We start from the raw sequence: 24,288 nt of genomic DNA, 5'->3' as shown, positions 1-24,288 counted from the left end.
AAACGAAGTCCTGACGAATTTCGTGGATAGCAAACTGCAATATAAGGTGCTTCCGACGGGTACCAGGTATGAAAAACACGCACAGCTTAATAGACTGAATCAAGGGTTTGTACTAACTGAACTTCTGATTAGAGGATTTTGATTTCAACGCCTGTTGAACAGTACCTGGTTAGGCACCCGTGCTAAAATTATATAAAAAATTTAAAAAAATAAATACGTTGAGCCGATTTCGAGAAAGTCGCGACCACATAAAGGTGGTCAGGTACAACACATTCTGTATGAAAATTGTATTTTACTTATATATCTGGGCCACTGAGTCCCTTCTTTAAAGAGCTTGACATAGACCTTTGTTGACAATTTATCTATAGGAAGATTAAGTCTATCCACGAAAGAAGTCATGACGAATTTCGTCTGGAGGAAACAGGGAAATACGAGACGCCAGATGGGTACCGGGTATGAAAAACACTCAATTATTAATAGATTGTATCAATAGTTTGTACTAATTGACCCCTTACTTAAAGGATTCTGATTTCAACGCCTCTCATAAACTATCTAAATAGGGCCCCATTGTAACAGCAGGAAATGTTTGAAGAAAATTCGCCGAGCCGATTTCGAGAAATTCGCTGCTAGAGAAAGGAGGTTGAGTACAACATCTACCGTCATACAGTTGGGAAATTACGTCCCCTCTTTAGAGTTTTGATATAGACCCTTCTTTAATATTTTATCTCTAGGGGATAGAGTGCATCCACAAATAAAGTCCTGACGAATTTCGTCTTGTGGTAAGAGCGAAATAAGAGGTATCCGACGGATACCGGGTGTGAAAAACACTCACATATTCATAGATTGTATCAATAGTTTGTACTAATGGAACCTCCACTTAGATGATTTTGATTTAAACGCCTCTTGGACATTATCTAGCTAGGGACCCGTTATAACAGCAGGAACATACATAACAAACTGGTCGAGATAAATTTGAGAAATTTGCGACTAGAGGAGTTAGAGTACAACACGTGCCGTACGAGTATATCTTACGTTACATCTGGGACACTACGTCACATTTTCTTTGATTTTTGACATAGACACTTCTTTGATATTTTATATCTCGTGGATCTCGTGGATTAAGACCACCCACAAAGGATGTCCTGATGAGTGTCGTCGAAAGGAAACAACGAAATAAGGGGCGCCCATATGGGTACAGGCTATGAAAAACACGCAAATGCTAATAGATTGTATCACTAATTTGTAGTGATTGTACTCCAACTTAGAGAATTTTTATTTCAACGTCTTTTGGACAGTATCTAAATAGGGACCCGTTCTTAATGTAGGAAAGGTGTAAAGAAACTTCGCAACTGGAGAAAAATGGTCGAGTACAACACATGCCGTCAGAAGAAGATGTCATACCTAATCAGTTGAGCCATTACGTCCCATCTTAAGAGTTGTGACGTGGGCCAGTCTTTGATGTTTTATCTATAGGGGATAGATCCATCCAAGATAGAGGTCCTCACGAATTTCGTCAAGAGGAAACGACCAAATAAGGGGTGTCCGATGGATATCGGGTTTGAAAACCACGCAAATGCTAATAGATTGTATCACTAGTTTGTACTGATTGTTCTCCAACTTAGAGGTTTTTATTTCATCGTCTCTCAGACATTATCTAATTAGGGACTGGTTCTAACAGTAATCAGGGTTTGAAAAAATTCGTAGAGCTAATTTCGAGAAACTAGCTGCTAGATAAAGGAAGTCGAGCAGAACACATGCTGTAAGCTTATATCTTACGTTTACATGTGGGCCATTGAGTACCCTTTTCATTGAGTTTTGATATTTACTGCTAGGGGATAGCGACCACCAACGACGAAAATCCTGATGTATTTCGTTGAGAGGAAACAGCTCAATACGGGGCGCCCTATAAGTCCCGTGTATGAAATACCCGCAAATATTAATAGACTGTATCATTAGTTTGTACTAAGAGTACTCCAACTTAGATGATTTTGATCTCAACGTCTCTTGGTCGGTATTTAAACGGGGACCCGTTCCAACAGTAGGAAAAGTTTGAAGAAAATTCGTTAAGCCGATTTTGAGAATTTTTCGGCTAGATAGGGGCAGTCGAGTACAACGCTTGCCGTCAGAAGATGAGATCATACATACATTGTTGGGTCATTACGTCCCCTCTTAAGAGTTTTTACATGGACCTTTATTTGATATATTGCGTCCATCTACGAAGGGAGTCCTGACGAATTCGTCAAGAGATAGGAACGAAATAAGGGGCGAACGGTAAGTACCGGGTATGAAAAGCACGCAGATGTTAATAGACTGTATCACTAGTTTGTACTGATTATTCTCCAACTTAGATTATTTTGATTTGAAAGTCTCTTGGACAGTATTAAATTAACGACCCGTTCTAAAAGTTGGAATGTTTTGAAGAAAATTCGTCGAACCCATTTCGAGAAATTAGCGGTTTGATAAAGGAAGTCAAGCAGAACACATACCTTAAGATTATATCTAACGTTTACTATTGGGCCATTACGTCACCTCTTTGTACTGTTTTGACATGGACCCTCCTTTGATATTCTATCTGTAGGGGATAGAGTCCACCTAGGAAGGATATCTTGATGAATTTCGTCGAGAGAAAACACTGAAATAAATGGCTCCTTATATATCCCGGGTATGAAAAACACGCAAATATTAATAGATGGTATAGTTTTCATTAATTGTACTCCAACTTAGAAGATTTTGATTTCAACTGCCCCTGGACAGCGTCTAGTTAGTGATCCGTTCTAAAAGTAGTAAAAATTAGAAGAAATTTCGTCGAGCTAATTTCGAGCAATTCGCGACGAGATGAAAGAGGTAGAATACAATACATGCCTTAGGAAGATGATGTCGGACGTATTCAGTTGGGTTATTAGTTCCCCTCTTAAGAGCTTTGACATGAGCCTTTTCTTCAATATGTTGTCTCCAAGGGATTGAGTCCATCCACGATGGAAGTCCTGACGAATTTCGTCGAGAGGAAACATGGAAATTAGGGGCGTCCTATGGGTACTGTGTATGAAAAAATCTCAAATCTTAATATATTGTATCAATAGTTTGTTGTAATTGAGTTACTACTTAGAGGATTTTGATTTCAACGCCTCTTAGACATTATCTAGTTAGGAGCCCGTTATTACAGTACGAATAATTTGAAGAAAATTCGTCGAACCCATTTCGATAAATTTGCGGCTAGACAACACATACTGTAAGAAGATTATATCTTATGAATACAGTTGGGTCATTACGTCCCCTCTTTAGAGTTTTGACATGGACCCTTCTATTATATTCTACCTCTATGGGATAGAGTACATCTACGAAGGAAGTCCTGACGATTTTCGTCGAGAAGAGTAATCAATATAAGGGGGAGTAGGCTATACGAATCGGTTATGAAAAACGCAAAAGTTAATTGATTGTATCAATAGTCTAATAATTGTACTCCAATTTAGAGGATTTAGATTTGAACGTCTCTTGTACATATCTAAATCGGGACCCGGTCTAACAGTATGAAATGTTTGAAGAAAAGTCTTCAAGCCGATTTCGAGATTTCGTGGCTAGAGACAGGAGTTAGAGTGATATGTTGTCTCTCGAGGACAAAGTCCACCAAAAGAGGCAGTCCTGACGAATTTCGTCCACAAGAAACAGCGACATAAGGGGCGCCCAGTGAGTGTCGTGTTTGAACAATACGAACATGTTAATATATCGTTTTAATAACTTGTGCTAATTTGTACTCCTACTTAGAGGATTTTGATTTCAGCGTCTCTAGGACAGTATCTAAATAGGTACCCGTCCTAGCAATACGAAAACTTTCATAAAGATTCCTCGAGCCGATTTCGAGATATAAGCGGCTAGGTGAAGGAGGTCTGGTTCACTACATGCCGTAAAAAGATTATAGCTTACGTTTACATTTTGGAAAATGCGTCCACCCATTCTAGAGTTTTGACATAGAACGTTCTTTGATATTGTATCTCTAGTATATAGTTTCCACCCACGAAGGAAGACCAGTTAAATTTTGTCGACAGTAATCAGCGAAATAAGGGGCGCGCTGTGGGTACAGGGTATGAAAAACAAGAAAACGTAAATATATTGTATCAATAGGTTGTATCAATTGTACTCCTACTTAGCTGATTTTGATTGCAACGTCTCTTGGTCATTACGAAAGTAGTGATCCGTTCTAACAGGAGGAAACATTAGAAAAAAAAAAAATTTCAGCCTATTTCTAGAAAATCGTGGCTAAATAAAGCAATTAGAGCTCTACATATGCTGTAAGATTATATCTTACGTCCCCTCTTTATTCAGTCTTTACATGGACCCTTCCTTGATATTTTAACCCTAGGGTATAAAGTCCACTAACCAAGGACGTCCTGACATTTCGTCGAGAGAAAACAGCGAAATAAGGGCGCACTATGGGTGTCGGATATGAACAATACGAAAATGTAATAGATCAAACATTTGTACTAATTGTACTCCTGATCATAAGGCTGATTGAACAGTATCTAACGAGAGACCCGTCCTAGCAATAGGAAATTTTTCAAAAAATATTCGTCTAGCCGATTTCGAGAAATTCGCGGCTAGATAAAGGGGTTCGGGTCGAACACATGCTGTAAGAAGATTATCTCTTACGTATAATGTTGGGACATTACCTCTCCTCCTTAAAGACTTTCGATGTGGACCCTTCATTCACATTTCTTCTCTACCGGACCTAGGAAGCAAGTCCTGACGAATGTCCAGGAGAAGAATCAACCAAATAAGGGGCACCCTAAGGGTACAGTGTATGCAATTTTGTGGTATGAGCAAGAGAGCCAATACTCTATCACCAGGCTGAAATCTTCTTTCCATGGAGTTTTTGTCATATCTTGACTTCATTTTGGATTGAGTAGAGTGCAGATTTTCTATTGCGATCTCACAAGCCTTTGACAGCTTATACTTTAAATTGGAAACATAAACAGACTCTTCATTAGAAAGAAGTTTCTCTTTCAATAACTTCAATGGTCCACGCACAGTGTGTCCAAAAACCAGTTCAAAGGGACTGAAGCCTAGAGATTCTTGCACTGAATCCCTAACAACAAACAATAGTAAATGAATGCCTTCATCCTAATCTTTACCCGTATGAAAACAATATGATCGAATCATATTTTTCAAGGTCTGATGGAATCTTTCTAATGCCCGTTGGCTGTCAGGGTGATAGACAGAAGATTTGAATTGTTGGATGCCTAAGTCGTACATAACTTCCTGGAAAATTCCAGACATGAAATTTGAGCCTTGATCAGACTGGACAGATTTGGGAAGGGCAAACTGAGTAAAAAAAACTTTATCAAAGCTTTTACTATTGTTTTAGAATTTATATTCCTCAACTGAATTGCATCTGGAAACCTTGTTGACGCACACATAATGGTCAACAGGTATTGGTTACCTGACTTGGTCTTAGGTAAGAACCAACACAATCTGCCATAATTCTACTTAATGGTTCGTCAAGGAGGAATAGGTTGTAGATGAGCCTTAGGTATTTTCTGATTGGGTTTTCCTACCATTTGACAGATATGACAATATCTACCATATTTACTAACATCACGTTTGATTTTTGGCCAATAGAAGTGAGTCAAGATCTTGTGATTCGTTTTATTAATCCCTAAATGACCAGCCAATGGAGTTTCATGGGCCGGACTAAGTATTTCCTGTCTGTAAGGTTTTGGAGCTACAATTTGATATTTCACTGACCACTCATCACCAGCATGTACCTCGGTAGGCCTCCATTTTCTCATAAGAATTCCATTTGTAATGAACTAACAGACAGAAACTTCAGTAGCTTCAGTTTCACTAAAGCCCTTTGCAACAAACAGGAGATTGCAGGATCTTTTACCTGTTCGACAACAAGTGATTGTCGTTTATCACCCTGATTAGAACAAAGAGAATGTGTAGTTAAAAGAGGATCACCGTGATCAATGCCATCTGATCGATCCAAGCAAGGAGTGAAAGTGACCTCATCAAAAGCCTGACCAGTACAAGTGTCAGCTAAAGGAATACTTTCCTTATCAACATCATTCTCAAGAGCTTTCTTTGCCATAGTTCTGGTAACTGCACAAGCTGGGAATAAATCAGGGAATTCGTTTTCAATTGGATCGACTTTCTGATCCAAGCTGGGCTTGTCAGTTACAAGTGGATTAACCACAAACTTGTCTCCAGCTAGGTCGTTGCCTAGTAATAGATGAATGACCTTAACGGGTAAAACAGACACCGTGCCGACTGTCACGGATCCTGAGACTAAGTCTGATGACAAATTTACACATTGGAGAGGAATATTAACAAAGCCGTACTTTATTCCCTGAATAAGAACACTCTCGTTAGAAAAAGACTTCTCAGAAAAAGGCAAAGTACATGACATTAAAAGACTCTGAGAAGCTCCTTTGCCCCTTAAAATTTCAATAGAGATAGGATTGGCCGAATCACCAATGAGTAATATAGAACCCTTCGATATGAATGGTTCATAATTCTCCATAATAAAATCAGACTGGGGTTTATTAGACCCAACAAATGTATTGCTTTCAAATCATGCCCGTGATCTTGATCTCTTAGAAATAAGACTAGGTCTGTTTTGATTCTGATGCCTATTTTTCAACTTGTAGCAATCAGAAATAACGTGTATTTTCTTCTTGCAATAGGTACACGTAGGAAGAGACAAGGATCTTTAATCAAGCTTATCAGAAACTTGATATTTAGAAGTTGTACCAGTCTGAGTTTTAGAAGCTCTTGTATTAGGCTGAAATACTTTTCTGCCAGAAGGCTGTTGAGTAGAAGTCTTATTTGCAAAAGGAACTTTATGAGTTAAAGAATACTCATCAGCAGCGCGAGCAGCATTTTCCAAAGTTTCAATCTGATGCCTGTCAAAGACTTAATGCCACTATGGACAGAGTTTTTGAAATTTTCAAGTAATACAAGTTGTCGGAGACTTTCATAATCTCGTTCAACTTTCTTGGCTAAGCACCATCTATCAAATGACTGCTCTTTTTCTCTAGCAAATTCGACGTGAGTTTGTCTAGCTTCTTTTCTATAGTTTCTGAATTTTTGCCGATTAGCTTCAGGGACTAACTCATAACCCCATAAGATGCATTCTTTAACCACATCATATTTACCACTTTGGTGAACTGACAATGAATTGCAAATATCACTACCCTTACCAGTGAGTACACATTGTAATAACTGAGTCCAATGTTCCCTTGGACATTTCAAATTTTCAGGAACTTTTTCAAAACGAGTGAAAAATTTGTCTAGTTATTTTTCTCTGAAAGGGGACACTAATCTAATATTCTTTGCAAGATCAAAACTTAAATTTGTATTTGAAGTGAAAATATGATTTTCACTTGCCAGCTCCATTTCTTTTATTCTAAATTGATATTCCCTCTCTTTCTTTCGTTCTTCCTTATTTAATTGCATTTGCAATTGTTATTTTTGTAATTGCATTTGTTTTTCTTTCTCTCTTTCCTGTGTCTGTCTCTCCTCTTTCTCATATTGCAACTGCATTTGTTTTTCTTGTAACTGCATTTGTCTTTCGTTTTCTTTTTCTTCCGCTTGTAATTGCATTTGTCTTCTCTTTCTTCTTTCTGAAGATACAGCTTCCTCATCTCAAATTCCATCTTGCATTTTAATTCTAATTCCTTCACTTTTATGTCAGAGTCTGATACAGACTTATGGAACGAAACCAAAGCATTTTTATCCAAAAATTCTTTTCTACCAAATACTGAACCAAACAATTTCTTATTTCTTGTTTCGTTAAGGAAGCATTTACCTCAGAAAGATCGTATTTTCTAGCAAGTTGAACCAAATCATCTTTTTTGAAAAGACCTAATTGTTCCTGGGTAGGATTTGAAAGAACGATTTCCACTTTTGATGACGTTTTATAAAAAGTTTGTCGATTTCACTTAGATTAAAAAAACATGATGAATTCAAATTTCAAAAAACAAAGTTTTCTGAAATATCTTAGCCAAAATTCAAAATTCCCGGACGAGCCCCCAATTCCTATGTTACGTGTTTAGGCTCGAATAAACAGCATCACAAGAAAGAGTGAAAACAACAAGCTTTGAAAATTTAACAAATAATTCATTTCCCTGGAAAAAATAATGTGAAAATAAAAAAAAATATGAACTTACGGGTTCAAGAATTAAATCTGAAAAACAAACTCCGATAATAATCCACGAATACAATTTTAGAAGTCCAAATGATAAATTGTTCTAATGATTTCAAGTTCGAGTCCCGACGAAGAATCCAATATGGAAGGCGATGACGTATGCTGTATCCTGTTCAATGCTGTTGTCTACAGTTCCTTGTAGAAACACAAGAAATAATCTTCCGGTCTTTGAAATCCAATAAAAATTTTAAGAAATGTCTTTGTTCAAGAATTCTGTATTTCCAGAGAAACGAATTGATGTTTTAGAATCCAAAGAATCTGAAGAAAAATTAACATTAAATTCAAAAACTGGCTACAACAGAAGGAAACGACTTCATATCAAGCGTTTTTTAAGCCCAGACTGTAAGATCGATCTCTAAGCATCACTATTAAAACTAATTAATGCGCAATTTTGGAAATGTCCAAATGCGAAATAAAGGATCACGTGATCATGTTTACATATAAAATATCACCCAAGCCCTGTATGTCCTGATTACTCCGAGAATAAAAGTTGTTTACTTCATTTAAAGCTATTTACAAGTCGAGGGTCACATATCCAAAACAACCTCAATCTCAACCATATTATTCCCATAATAAAAATAAATAAAGACGTCCCTTGCAATTGAAGCAGTGTAACCACCAGCCGGAGCAAGCACAATTGATCGCAGGTCGCTCAACAGGAAAAGGCCAAGCTGGTGAATTTAAAAAGTGTAGGGACAAGGACTTTCGTCCACCAGGATACAGGCGCAAGAAGACTCGTCCAAGAAATGCGGCAATCTTACGACAATACACATTTGAACTGATGATATCACTTGTCTCATCATTTCGCACTATTCTTCCCTCTGTGTGTTGATCTTGATCGAGTAACGACGCTCGACCATGACCGTGCCGGCGATACAGTCAGTTAGACAGTCGGCGACACTGCGACCAAGTCTGCGACACAGTCGACAATTCTGCGATTCACTCGTGTACCCATTCGGCGACTCTGCGACTAAGTCAGTGATACAATCGTCGACTCTGGTACCCAGTCGGCGACTCTGCAACCGAGTCTTTAGACCCAGTCGGCGACTCTGCGACCAAGCTGGTGAACCTGTCAGTGACACTGCGACATAGTAATCGACACAGTCGGCGACTCTGCGACACAGTCAGCACCACAGTAGACGCTTCTGCGACCCAACGGTGACTCGGCAACTGACTCACAGAAGACCCAGTCGGCGACTCTGCGACACAGTCAGCGACACAGCCGACGAATCTGCAACCCAGTCGGCGATTCTGCGACACAAAAACACATTTGATGATTTTACGACTCACTCGGAGACCCAATCGGCGACTCGGCGACCAAGTCGGCGACTCAGCGACCGTGTCAGCCACCCAGCAAGTGATTCAGCGATCCAGTCGACGACTCCATAACCCAGTCGTAGACCCAGTCAACGCTCTGCAACCAGTTCAGCAACCCAGTCGGCGACCTGGCGATCCAGACGACGATCCAGCGACTCAGTTGACGACGGCGTCGCCGACCGCAGGACACCCGCTCGCGACAAGAAGCCAGAAATAAGACGGCATCCTGCTGAGACAGAAATCTGTAGCACTCTGGAGCACCAGTCCTCAGAGAGATTCAGCCGGGTATCACTCTAAATAAAAACAGCCATCATAAAGAACGCGAGATAGCTAGAATCGGTATACTGTAGCCGATGTAGTTTCCGCTACAATAGTTTGACCCAATTAAAATCCTACTTAGAGAGGATTTTTATTTCAAAGACTCCACGATGGTTTCTAGGTAGGTATGTGCTCCAAAGTAAAGTTTGAAGAAAATTTTATGAGCTGGTTTCGAGACATTTGCGGCTACATAAAGGAGGTCTGATAAAATATATGCTGTAAGAAGAATTTACATTACGTATACAGTTGGGAAATTACGTACCCCCCATTAAAGAGTTTTGACATGGACGCTTGAATGATATCGTAGGTGGACTTTATCTCCTAGAAATAAAACATCCATGGAGGTTTCATGTCAAGACTTTATAAAGAGGGGACTAATGACCCACATGTATATAATCTTAAGGCATGTGATCTGCTCGACTTCCTTTATTTAGTCGCAAGTTTCTCGAAATCGGCTCGACGAATTTTCTTTAAACTTTTTCTGCTGTTAGAATATGGCCTTATTTCTAAACAGGATAAGAGGCGTTGAAATCAAAATTCTCTAAATAAGGTTTCTATGAGTACAAACTATTGATACCGTTTATCAACATTTGCGTGTTTTTCAGACCCGGTACCCCCCCCCCTAAGACGTCCCTTATATCGCTGTTTCGTCTCCACGAAATTCGTCAGGACTTGCTTAGTAGGTGGACTGTATCTTCTAGAGATAAAATATCTATGGAGGGGTCGTGTCAAAACTGTATAAAGAGGGGACTAATGGCCCACATGTATATAATCTTAAGGCATGTGATCTGCTCGACTTCCTTTATTTAGTCGCAAGTTTCTCGAAATCGGCTCGACGAATTTTCTTTAAACCTTTTCTGCCGTTAGAATGGGGCCTTATTTCGAAACAGTATAAGAGGAATTGAAATCAACATTCTTGAAGTAAGGTTTCCATGAGTACAAACTATTGATACCGTTTATTAACATTTGCGTTTTTCACGCCGTGAAAATATACATCTCAATCACCTATTAACGGAACTATTTTACCTGTGCTACCTCAGGCCAGTCAGATTGTTCTTTTAAGCCCCATTTCTCCTATAACCTTCCACCATATCTTCCATTATAACAACAACACATGAAGTATCCAGAGAACGGAACCGTCCCTTCTAAATTACTCTATTGCACAATTTACCATTCACCCATCACGAATACTGCAAATGCACTCACATAATCGTTACATACAGTTAGGTTTTAATAAGGACTACTCAGCTCATGGACACTTATGGTACTCTAACCTGAACTCACTATAAAGTTAAACCATCCATCTTGGAATCTCATCCACACTACAATGTGATGTTTTGCCCTAACAATTGGCTAATTAGTCGGATTGAGGACACCGACTTCCCAAAACCAACCAAGTGATCACTTAAATCTATGAAATCCTTAAAATGGAGAGCTATATGCAAATAGCTGATACTCATTTTATTACAATATCAAGGATGGGTCTGTGTAAAAACTGTATAAAGAGGAGACGTATTAGCTCAAATGTAAACAATTAATATAAAGTTTTACGTCATGTTTTGTGCTCGACTAACTTTATCTAGCCAAGAATTTCTGGAAATTGGCTCGGTGTGTTTTCTTCCACTTTTCCTTTCTGTTATTTACATAATGTCCAAGAGGCGTTGTAATCAAAATCATATTAGTAGAGGTTCAATTAGTTTGATACAATCTATGAACATTTTAATGTTTTTCATACCCTGTACCCATCGTTGTTTCCTATCGACGATATTCGTCAGGACTTACTTCGTGGGTGGACTCTTTCGCACAGAGATAAAATATCAAGGAAGGTCCATTGTCAGAACTCTCTAAAGAGGAGATGTAGAGGCCCAACTATATACGTAAGGCATAATATTCTGATCGCATGTGTTGTGCTCGACCTCTTTTATTTAACCGCAAATTCGTAGAAATCGTCTCGACTATTTGTCTTCTACGGTTTCCTACTCTTGGGATTGGTTACTCTTTACCGAATGTCAAACAGGGGTTGAAATGAAAATTCTCCGAGTAAGGGTTAAAGCATCGTAATCTTTGGCTGTAATCTGTTCATAGATTATAACGGTTTTAAATAATGTTGGTATCCATAATGACCCTCTTATGTTTTCCGCTTGCATTAGACAAACGCCGTCAAAAATGCTTTTGGGAGTCAAATATATATCTGTTTAGAAGATATCATGCAATAATAAATGCCAATATCATTTTAGTGGTGAACTGTAGGAACCAGATATGGCCTGAAGAGGTAATCTGCTAATGGACTTTGTTACAACTATCATATATTCATCTCCGGATTCCAAGAAATCGGGTCGACGAATTTTCTTTAAACTTTTCATACAGTTGGAAGAGATCCCTAACTAGATATTATCAGAGAGGCGTTGAAATCGATATATTCAAGTAAAGGGTTCAATAATAACAATATATTCAATAGATCCAAACTGTGCGTCTTTTTCATACCCGGTGCCCATAGGTTGCCCCTTTTTTTGCTGATTCCTCTCGATGAGATTCATCATGACTTCTTTCGTGGCTCGATACTATCCCCTAGAGATAAAATGTCAGTGAAAGGTCCATGTCAAAACTCTTTAAAGATGAAATGTATTGACCCACCTGTACAAGTAAGATATTATCTTATAAGTGAAATCTCCAATTTCACACGTGTATGGTTTTTTGTGGTTTCACGTTTACTTGAGCCATTAGTAAGCCATTAGTAAGCTTTTCGAACACAAATACTAATATTCTGCGCCATGCACAACAGGACGCGACCCCAACATCTAACACAAAACACAACTAATTAATCCTATTTCAAATTACTAATTATGTATACCCACCAATATCCTAACCCCTTCCTCCACATAGTCCGTGATTTGTCTCTAGTCAGCTATATATAGCTGGCACCAAAGAACACTCTTATTTCTCTAAATGGGTTAGAACAACACCAGTGCATGCCCTGAAGGACTTTTAATCTTCAATAAGTTATAACCAATTATTTATGGAACTATAAATAAAAAATGAATACCCACCTGGATGTGAATAAGGAATCAGTAACCAAATGTGTGTATAAATAGTTGAATCGGGAATAAGTAATTGTTTACTTATTCCTTATTCAATCGATAACTGGTTACTTATTCTTTATTCAATAGGGAATAAGGAATAAGTAACCAACTTGACATCAGTTCGTTAGACCAAACGTGTTGCAGCTCTGTGAAAGTTAACTTTCGACCTACTGTTTGTCTGAATTGTCCGATTGTAAACAGCATTAAAAATTGGTAGTAATAACAAACTTAGCCGCATTTCTCTCAGCGTCTTATTGGATTTAAGTGTACTGGATTGTATTGGCATGGAGAAAGGTATTTCAACTACCCTTACAAAGAGATTAGATATTCCGACATAATTACAAGGGACGAAACGCGTTTAATAGTTCCAGAATGACGTCATCAGCAGCTATATTTACGGTATGCTGGCAGACTTACCACTGAGTTTATATGGTGTTTGGAAGTTGAAGTAAATTCACTGAATCTCAAGAAGCTGTTACAAAACATACATACATACATACATACATACATACATACATACATACATACATAAACAGAACGCCAGCCAGGCTTTCTTTTAATATCTTTATTTGTAATTTATAAGTTGATTTTGCTTCAGTGTGTCTTGTTTAAAATGGTCAGTTTCGGTGGTCGCATATAGGAGAAACTGTCAGGCTGCCCATCGTCCGGTAAAATGGGCAGAATATCGTTTGCTTGTGATCTAATCGGGAAGCATCGATAGTAAATTCGACCCTTGGAACAGGATAATCACTTTTGGAAACCCACCGCTATTTACCGGTAACAGACATGTATATTTCTGTATACAGTGCTAAATACGTAAGATCGTTTACAGGGAATGTGTCAATGGACAATATGTAGCTGTGTTTCTGTTATGTGCTTTAGTACGCTACTCACTGTCAGCAAAACGATACCATCCATCTGCCAGTCCTCTGTCACAGATAAGTGCCTCCCCAATTCCAGGTACATAGCTGGGACTTCTCTTCGGTTCATTTATTAGCATATTAACTATACAAGGGTCTTGACTGACTCCTGTAAGTACAGTTCCATATAATGCAAGGTAAGTAAAGAGAAGGTTGTCAGCAAAATTAAGTATGCATGTGTATTTATATGAATGGCTCTGTGCGTTGACTAGTATGTGTTTATGTTTCTTTGTATATATGCATGTTTACTCTTGTTTGTATACATTCGTGCATCCTGTTACATTTTCACTTAGCGAGTTAGCGATTTAGCTAGGTATATATGGAATATGCCATCTATATAAGAATGTAGGCAGGTAAGTGATAGATAGATAGATAGATAGATAGATAGATAGATAGATAGAATTAGATCAGTGACAAATAATTTAATATGTACGAAGGATAACTATACAATCCAACAGACCATTAGAGATAAACGGAAGACATGATGGAAATCACTAGATAAGAAGACGAGAGTGAGCGAAACCGTTTGGACGCAAAGATGGCACACGTTGTAATAGAGACAGATTATTTCAAAAGTACGAAATCTATTAAGACACGGGATTTCAAACGATCAAAACAAATAGACGTGTACATAAGCAGAAAAGAGCTTGAGATACCTTATGGACTCCGGCAGGAGACACAGATAGATAGATAGATAGATAGATAGATATATAGATAGATAGATAGATAATTTCCTTTAATTCAACTGTTTAAATAATCGATTGCTCGATTAAATCACTTATTGAATAACTGATGAAACAAACGTGACATTGTATGTTTGAAGAAAGTGAATGTATTAACAATTAAAAATAAACCCTTTCTTAATATTTAACATTGGATTATTAAAATCATTATTTTTCTTTGACGAAATCCATTTTTGCTTAAAGCAAATAGTACAGTACTTGTATGATACAAACCATACCCTTGACTTAGCTGAAATTTTCCATGCCTACCTAAACCTTGCTTTCAACGTAGAAGAATACGAAGGGTTGAGTTGATTGAGATTTGTACTTGTTTCTGTGTTCACGTGGGAACTTTCTAATTTTACGGACAACTCCACAATGTGAATGATTGATTTTGCTGATGTTTGTTAAAATGAACTTAAAACACATGTTGATTTCAATAATTATCACCTCCCTATAGCAGCAGTCGCATTTTAAAAGTCAGGTTTCAAAAGTCTCTTTGATTAGGGATTGACCGTTTAATTTTTTAAGTTCGCTACAGTATGAACCAAACGAAACCTGAGCAAACTGCAATCTCCGCGAGGAGAGGATAACTTCTAAATTTTCCCAGAATTTTTCTTCGATTGGGACTTAATTGAATTGCAAATATCATTTCGTAAATCCTCATAATTAAATTGTAATATACTAATTCCAAATAAAGGATATTCTGATTAAAACGTGTATTAATTTACTTCGTTATTTTTTTCTAACTAATAAAAGCAAAATAATAATCAGTATCTGTAATTTGTATACAGCCATTCAGGTAACGGGAACCTGTTGCCTAGCATCATGAAATAAAACTGACCCTCCGTCATTTATATCATCATACGAGCAGGTTATATTGTATTATATAATCAAATTACCCAAAATAAAAGTCCATGGTGGATAAGTACGCATGTGATTAAAATGCAGTATTACATTATAGTTTTTATTTATTGCTCTTGCACATAGTTTCCGATGAGAGAGAGAGAGAGATTCGTCTTTTATGGAACCCACCATGCACGAAGTCATAACAGTCTCAACATTAAATTAGTTTGGGTTGATAATAGGCAAAAAAATGTTTTAGGCTAAAGAAAAGTCGTATGTGATTATTATCAATGAAATTTTTTTTTCTTAAAAATAAAGAATTCACTGTTGTTGTTGATATTTTTTCAGCAAAAATACCATGTACTAGTCACATCATGAAATTCCCCCCAAAAAGTGCCCACGTAAAATTTAGACCAATGCATTTGCGCTCGACATCATATATGCAAATGTGCGTTTTGTGTGTGTGTGTGTGTGTGAGAGAGAGAGAGAGAGAGAGAGAGAGAGAGAGAGAGAGAGAGATTACAAGGCTGCTATCTTGAAAATGGCATAGTTATTATTTACCTTTTTAAACATCTTGGTGGGAATTTATAAACATTCTCACAAACCTGGTATCAAACTTAGAATTTAAAGCGGTGCTACATTTAGTCAAACTTACCAAGAGCAAAGAAAGAGGACACCAACATAATCGCCGTGTTGTACATTTTACAAGTAGAGCTGAGCCTTCAGTGTTACGGACTCGGCAAGTGCATGCCTTTTAAAGCTCTAATTCAGGCCAAAGAAAAGATAACCTTTCTGACACATACATCATGAGACTGCTGACTTGCACTTCTCATCTGCACGGGGCATCCTTCTGTAGATAAAATACTGCCTTTAGATTGGTCAAAGAGGAAAATATGATAACCACATCCTTTTCACGTCCATTTGTCATTGAATTAAGGACAAATACTTGCTACGGCTGTTTTAATCTGATACCTAAGACCAACACACATAATGTCTTTTAATAATAATAATCCATTGTCTTTTAACATTGTATTACTGGATCTCCTTCCCACCTTGTTAATAGGTATGCATTTCTGGCTTGTACAGATGTAAGCTTTAAAAGAAGTCATGCAAACCTAGTAAAATCAGACTGTTTAACAGGTCTTGCTAAATTCACACGTGCAAAATGTTTATAAGTTACATACTTATGAGCTCGTTGTACAGTTTAAATATCATACATTATATAACTTGTGTTAAAAGCAATTAGTCAATGATTCAGCTTAAATGTCAACTTTTCTAACGTGTTACTTTATGATCTGTGATTTTACTGCTCATAGTACTATTTAATATCAAGGGTATAATCGTGCGTGAAGGGTATTAGTCTTCGAATTAGACCGAACATTTATGAAACGGGCTGCATTTCAATTCTGGTACGTTTTCATTTTTTTACATTATGTAAAGTATTGCAATGTTTCATATCATTACTGAAGATGATAATACTGGCCATTGTCGTATATATATATATATATATATATATATATATATATATATATATATATATATATATATATATATATATATATATATTCCAAAAGATATATCCAAGCAAATATGTGCAACTCGGGTTTATAACACAGGCAACACACATAAACACAACCACGTTCAGGTGTGAGCGTTAACAGCATATTTACTTTTGACCCATGCTGTACCACAGTAACATGTGGCTCGAGTCTGTCGGAGATATCGGGACAATTTGTGCGATTTGACTTGCCCTGTCCCTTGGAGTGTAAAAGACCCAGCATGCAGTTCGTGCAATATTTTTTTTTAGATTTAAAATCTTACTCACGAACAAAATAAAGAAAATTAAAACTAATGTTCGCTGAACTCTCTGACATTTAATGAGAATTAAGACGCATTTATTCTGAAAAAAATTGTGTGAATGACATTCCTGTAATCTGATCTGAAGGAAAGATTAGAGTTGTGAGTCTGAGTACAAATCCATGCTCAAAATCTGAGTACAAACTCATGCTCAAAGGTCTGAGTATAGACACGTGTTCAAACGTCTTGGTACAAACACAAGCTCAAAATATAGACTTGATATCGTCCGTATTAAGCTCATGGACAGTTTGTATAAGGAATGTCTCTGACGAATGAATTTAACGATTTTTCCCTTGAAATGAAAGGATAAAGATTTCGTTCGATTGTTTATTTTTCATGTTTCCTTTCATTTTCACCCCAAATAAATCTGTAGAATTATGAATGATTGTAAATGTGTCCCTTTATATGAAGTGATTTTGTGACAGGTACCCTTCCAAATGAATCATAGTTTTGGCTTTTGTATACTTTATGTCACGTGCCAATTTTGTTTAAGTACAATTGTTTAAGGCAAGTCGTCTGCTGCTGTATCTTGCTTCACCTTTATCTAATTGTAAAAGGATTCAAAGGAAAACATCTCACAAATACTTTACCGAAATTGTACAGTCCATATTGCATCGAAGACTATAATCAGAATATACAATTGCAACTATTCTCATCTTAACACCTATACAAAACATGATAACGTATTTATGCCTATCATTTATAGTTACATCATAATCATTTAGATAGCCCTCGACCTTATGACGGCTATTTGACCTTAATAGGGCTAGACGGGTCGAAGTTCTCTAATCCATTATTTTACCCTAGTATCCTTATTAGGTATCCTTAACATTTAATTTTAGAATCAGTGTACATAAATTTAAAATAAAATTAACAAATTATTATAAATATCACGAGAGCTTTGATAACGACGAAGTCACAGTTCTACAAGCAAGCGAAGTGTTTGTCACATTAGCATGAGGAAACAAGGCATACTATCTATTCGAGTCTAAAGATAAGATTTTACCATGCTGTGTATGACAGTTTCGTTTGGGATCAGCATGTCTTCAAATATGTGCAGTCTGACTGGAGGAAATTTATCTTACTGGTTTCTAGTACCTTGATTTTAAATCTTTCTAAACTGGTATATTTGCAGGATGTGCCAGATAGACCGCATGGTGGTTTCAGCTATTTTTTAATATGTATGTATGTATGTATGTATGTATGTATGTATGTATGTGTGTGTGTGTGTGTGTGTGTGTGTGTGTGTGTGTGTGTATGTATCCGTCCACGCAGATAGATAGATAGATAGATAGATAGGTAGGTAGGTAGGTAGATAGGTAGCAAGTACAATCATGTAAACTGCACATTATCTAAGGATATTGTGCAGTGATTTTCCAGATATAAAATATACTCACATTTATCATCTCGATGGATCATTTTATGCTGGTACCAAAGGACTACTTGGATACGGATACTATTGTGACAATTGTGACCATGAATTTGACAATGATAGATGTGACCAAGGATCTGACAATGATAGGTGTGGCCAAGGATTAGATAATCAGGTTCAACATATTCATTGTGGAGAGAAATATTGTGGCTAGTAGCACCAAGACCTAGCATTCCCGAAGGAAAAGAAAAGATGCAATACCTTGCTGCAAGCGAACATACGTCGGTTCAGCGTGTTATGATTAACATCCCATATTTAATAAGAAATCTTAAGGCGAGACAGCGAAAACTGCCTTTTGAAATTTCAATTCTGTCATGAAATGCAAAGATAAACAGCAAAGGCGATGATGAAAACAAAGCCAAAGGGATAGAAGTGAAAGATACAAGAGAAGTTTTTTAAACTCCGTCTGCTCAAACACCTAGTATGACAGCCCTGTTGACAACTCTCCCTACTCCGAGACGAGAAGAAATGAAAGACTGGTTCACTCACTAAACATTAGGTCTCAGTGGATAGTTTCGTATTTTTGACACACACCCCCCCCCTAATTTTTAAGGTAAAAGGTATGAACCTAATTATCACAAGCCTAGCATTTATAAATTCACACATAAGCTAAATCTGTAATGTGGTTTAGATTTGCTTTGAGTTAGGCTTAGAAATGGGTTGGCTTCTTGGTGACTGTCACAGTTAGATGAGCATTGGAGATCGAATGCGTAACTTGGGCTGCAAATGAGCAGCCGACTTGGCTTACGTATTGACGTGTGTTTGCTACAGAGGTAAATATCTAAAAATCTAGATTATTTAGGGGTGATGAAAAGTATGCTAATTTGTTGTAGTACTAGTGAACTTTATTCATGCATAAGGCACATACTGATTCTTTTAGCTGCCTCGTCACCGAAATATTCAAAATAGCTATTTCCTGTCAGAAATGAATGTAAAATTATGGGGTTGGTGGCAGTGTTATTTCAGTATAAAACCACCATTTGCATCAGGAATTAACCTGATTGCTGCAGTCAAAATCTCATATGTATGCTTTCTACAAAAATCATTAGTTTGTTTTTATTTATATCTTCAGTGTAGAATTATACTCATTTATTTTGCAATAGGTCATTGTTGGATGAAAATTCACCAGATAAACTGTCCAGTGAGACCTTAAATCGACACCCTCTTCAGCAAAATAAAACAAGAAGAATGAAGTGGGAAAAAATAAAGAAAAACGTGGCCAAAGAATTGATTGTTACTCTTACTCCTACTGGTTTTCAGGCACGTCAAGCAGGACAATCCAAAATACTGAGATTTCCTTGCAAATTTTTTGACGTACAGCCTCCTTTGAATTGAAAATTAAGCAAGCTAGTGGTATATCAATGATACAGCACACATACTATGCACACATTTTAGTTATATAACATACAAATACACATACTTGCCTTTTTGAACAGAATTAATATAGACTACATGCAACTGCGTATTGACGGAGTGATTGAACACTTTACATGCTTGCCCAGTATGTCCGCTACAAAATGTAGTTCTGTGACCTTTGCCGCTATTTACAATACTTCTTGCAAATTGATAAGCTGCTTTTTTTTTTATTGAATTTCTATTTTCATGGATTTTGATTAAATGAATATAACATATCCTTACGTTTAAAACGTGAAAGATGGTTTAATTTAAACTATAACTAAAGACAGTAGAGCACCACATACACAGCATGGTTAGGTTCTTAAACCAAAGACATTCACTAACCGTTTGTATTGAAATCAGTTGGAATATAAACTATGGAAAGTGACTAAACAACGAGAGGTAATTCAAACACTGAAATAACGTTGATCTAAGTCATTGTTATGCTTTAATTAACACTGGTACCGAACATAAAATTGTTTTATCCCCATCTCTCTCACTTTCCCCTTTCGGTCGGTCGGTCGGTTATACTATAGTTTTTATCATCCTTCATAGGACAAGATACATCTTCGCATAAGAAACGAAAATCCGCTGCACCCATATCGTGTCACGGTGGTCGATCGATCAATCGAGAGAGCATTTTCCGTAATACGCAAGTACAGAATGACAAAAGCCTTCCCCACGTCGCATAGCAAACAACAAAAAATGTGTTGTTGTTGTGTGTGTGTGTGTGTGTGTGTGTATGTGTGTGTGATTTAGATTGTTAACGTAGTTTCAACAATTTTTCAGTCATATCGCTACGATATTGGCATTGTGGCAGTTTATAGTGATGTCTAGCACTAGCACGCATCATCATGTCCCACCCAGTCACATGAAACTAAAACTAAGCTGACCAGCCCTAACACTACCCTCTTAATGCTGAGCGCCAAACCAGGCAGCTACTAGCACAACCTTTATAAGTCTTTGGTATGACTTTGGTGGGGGTTTGATGGACACTTTAACCACTTAAGGCACAATAACAAAAAAAAGTGGTTAATTATAATTAACGTGAACGCTGGTCACGAAATCATGGGGTGATTTTTCTCCTATCATGGTTGACTGCAATACTAACAAATCCGTAAAAATCTTGTGAAAATTTTCGTGCGCCACTGAGTATCTGTGTGCTGGCAGCTACGCGTCTGGAGAGAGAGACAGAGAGACAGAGACAGATAGAGACAGACAAGGACAGATATACGGACAGAGACAGACATACAGAGACAGACAGACAGATGTGGTTAGGGAGTTGGGATTGGAAGAAATACCATAAGCAAGGGCAGGATCAGGTGAAGTGTTGAAAGGGGGGGGGGGTCGAAAAATGGGCCCTGACTTTTCCTCGAAAGTGCACCAAAGCAAACGTTTGTGTCTATTTAATGAAAGTGTGCAAAGTACGTTTTTGTATTTATAGCCTAGATGGGAAGGCCAAAAACCTCGCACTCCCCTCTCAGATTCGGCCTTGATAAAGGCATTTCTTGTATTATCAAGTCATCTTTCTCTGTTGGTCAATTTGCTGCCTGACTATCCAGCACAGTGATGGAGAAAGAGATGGAAGGGGACGGCTCCGGACACTTTCATTTTTAAAACCTTGTTATAGGTTTAAGAAGAAAGAAAACAATAATTACATATCTTACAGTTATGTGTGTGACTCCTAATCAAGAAATGTACCGTATATTATCATCCATGCGAAAGAGAAATCTAGCTGTTCTGTTAACCATACTTTTCTTATCTCATTGTGGTTTTCTCAGTCATGTCGTTCCAGACATGGTGTCCACGTTATATATAACACAAATAACATACATATCAACTTAAGGTCTCTCTATCTTTGAGAACACATAATGTAAAACATTTTGAGAGAGACAGACACACACACGCACACAGTCAAGCTGTTTCGTATTATGCTCGAAGCTATACTTCGTCCACACATTATGTTTGAATTTTTATCCTATATGTAGGCCTAACTCAGTAAATTTTCAGGTCACCGCCATTTAATGTAGCTAAAGGTATCTAATTACTTTTAAATACTTAGCGTGAAACGAATCTTAATATCTTGTAATATTTTGTTACATCCAGTCGCCTATACGCAGATAACGCAGCTGCGTACGAAACGTTTTTAAACAAATTATTTTAATTATTTTTCAAACCAATTTGACGTTCTTAATGATATTTAATCAGTGGAAATTCATCATTGATCAATAGAATCGATAGTCTACTATTGATAAAATTTTAATATATGCGTATTTATTCGCCATAAGAGGATCAAAATTTGATATACCAACAGTATTGGTACATAACATTGCTTAATAACAACACTTCAAATAAAAGCCATGATAGATAGATAGATAGATAGATGCAGACAATTTGTTTTTCTTAATGTCAGAATAAATACTTCTTATTATTCCGTATTTTCAAATAGTTATATCAGACTTACCAAAATCATAATTACCTTCCACCCTCCCACGTCATACGCACGTTCTTCAACAATCCGTCTGCTTTCTAGTCTCTTTCAACCAGACTCTTGTGAGGCGCCAAGAGACTTGGACTGAGTGAGTGCATGGTGCATGTCGTTACAACTGATATTTTGTTAGCGATAGATGTCGCTCATGTCTGCTTTCCATTCTTAACTCCTTTCTCCTAAAAAATGCACTATCTGCTTAGTTAATTCGATGTGCACTGTAGCTGCATAGGCCATTATATCAAAACATGTTTCTATCTACTTTCGAGATGATAGAATGCATCACCAAAGAAAAAGACGAAGTGTAGTCCGTTTTGTTCACAAAGAGTGAGTATCAAAGTCTGAATATTTGCAGGATTTTCACACTGAAGTGAAAACCGTTACTACCTATAAATCTATTATGTGTTGGTTCAATAACATAAAGTCTATGAAAATTGTACATTCATTTGAAGCATGTTTCTTATTAAGAACGCTGAGTAACATGTCATCTAATCAACGGTTTAACCAAATTTTCGATGCTCCTCATTTTAGCGATTACTATAAATTATATAGACACTTACAGGACTCTCACTTGGCGTAGAACTCTTGCAGTCACGTGAATCTGTTTATCATCAGCAAGTGTAGGAAATTCATCCACCAGTAGTCCAAACCTCGACAAAATGAAAACACTTTTGTTGATTGTACATGTGTCTGATACACACGTCGTTTGTTTATGTTCCTTCGGCACGTATTTACGTCGAAATTGCGCCTTACTATTATTACGATGCATCCGCTTGACACACGAGTTGCATGTCAGTCACTTCTTAACATTTAACTCTGTAAGGAAATATCCTCTTCCTTTTGCAATATTTTAACGTTTTGTCTAAGAATATTGTTTAGTGAAAAGGACAGAGGTCGTATTTATTCGCTTGTTTTCCAAAATTGTCAAGAGTTGTTCTTTCACCTTGTTCACTCGTTTGATTTCTCAATATTCTCTCATATAGTCCCGAAATCTCATTATCATCAATTAACTTTAATGAGTGATGATATCGTGAAAGCTAACTTTTATCATTCAGTCCATTAATTGATTCCATTGTTTGCTAGATTTGTAGAAAATTGGCAAAAGACTGTGCATTTTAATATCAGAATTCCAAAAGAATCGACATCATGAAACATGTTACTGAACTTCTGTAAAGCAGTTTTCGTACTATTCAACTGCAATCAAAAGACAATCAAGCACTCAAACATTTTATTCCTATCTTAAACATCAATTTCTAAGCAATCATAAAAGTTGTTACATGTGTGTCCTGTCAGGTAATCAAGACAAAGGCTCAATATAAATACTCTCTGACGAGCATGATTAGCTCCACTCCACTTCCGGTATTTCTCCGTGGTGGCTGGCATTTAACGTTGATCAGGTTTATGTATATAAAAAAATTCGTTGTTTTTTTTTATTCCTTATTCGTTTGGCACACTGTATTTATTAAGATGAATATTAATTTCAGCATGCATATTTAAATGATCATTTTCATTATTATAATGAGAGGATGGTTGCCAGGATGACAATACTACTACTACTACTAAAAATAATAATAACATTCGATATCATCATCATTTAAAATTAGTGAACTGAAAGCAAACTTAAAACTTCAAAATAAGACCTTGATCCAGAGTTACGTCTGTTTCACAGGTTTTGAGCCTTACAGAATAAGAACGTCCCATATTTTTCTC

General features: G+C 37.1%; 1 protein-coding gene across 1 annotated transcript in view; it reads right to left on the bottom strand.

Annotated features, from left to right (window-relative positions):
- LOC149798892 (von Willebrand factor D and EGF domain-containing protein-like) overlaps positions 1 to 16,162 on the bottom strand; it is a 36,957-nt gene extending 20,795 nt beyond the window's left edge. The window contains exons 1-2 of the mRNA XM_089956990.1: positions 16,062 to 16,162; positions 13,813 to 13,947 (exon numbers count right to left, since the gene is read on the bottom strand). Coding sequence (XP_089813116.1) covers positions 13,813 to 13,947; positions 16,062 to 16,107 — 181 coding nt within the window. The 5' untranslated portion in view covers positions 16,108 to 16,162. The remainder of the gene's footprint in view (positions 1 to 13,812; positions 13,948 to 16,061) is intronic.
- Positions 16,163 to 24,288: the final 8,126 nt, after the last annotated feature.

This window comes from Sinohyriopsis cumingii, chromosome 5 (assembly GCF_028554795.1).
Source record: "Sinohyriopsis cumingii isolate HCF-2022 chromosome 5, ASM2855479v2, whole genome shotgun sequence".
Lineage (NCBI taxonomy): Eukaryota > Metazoa > Mollusca > Bivalvia > Unionida > Unionidae > Sinohyriopsis > Sinohyriopsis cumingii.
The sequence above is the reverse complement of the archived record's forward strand: the minus strand, read 5'-3'. Positions and strand labels throughout refer to the sequence as shown.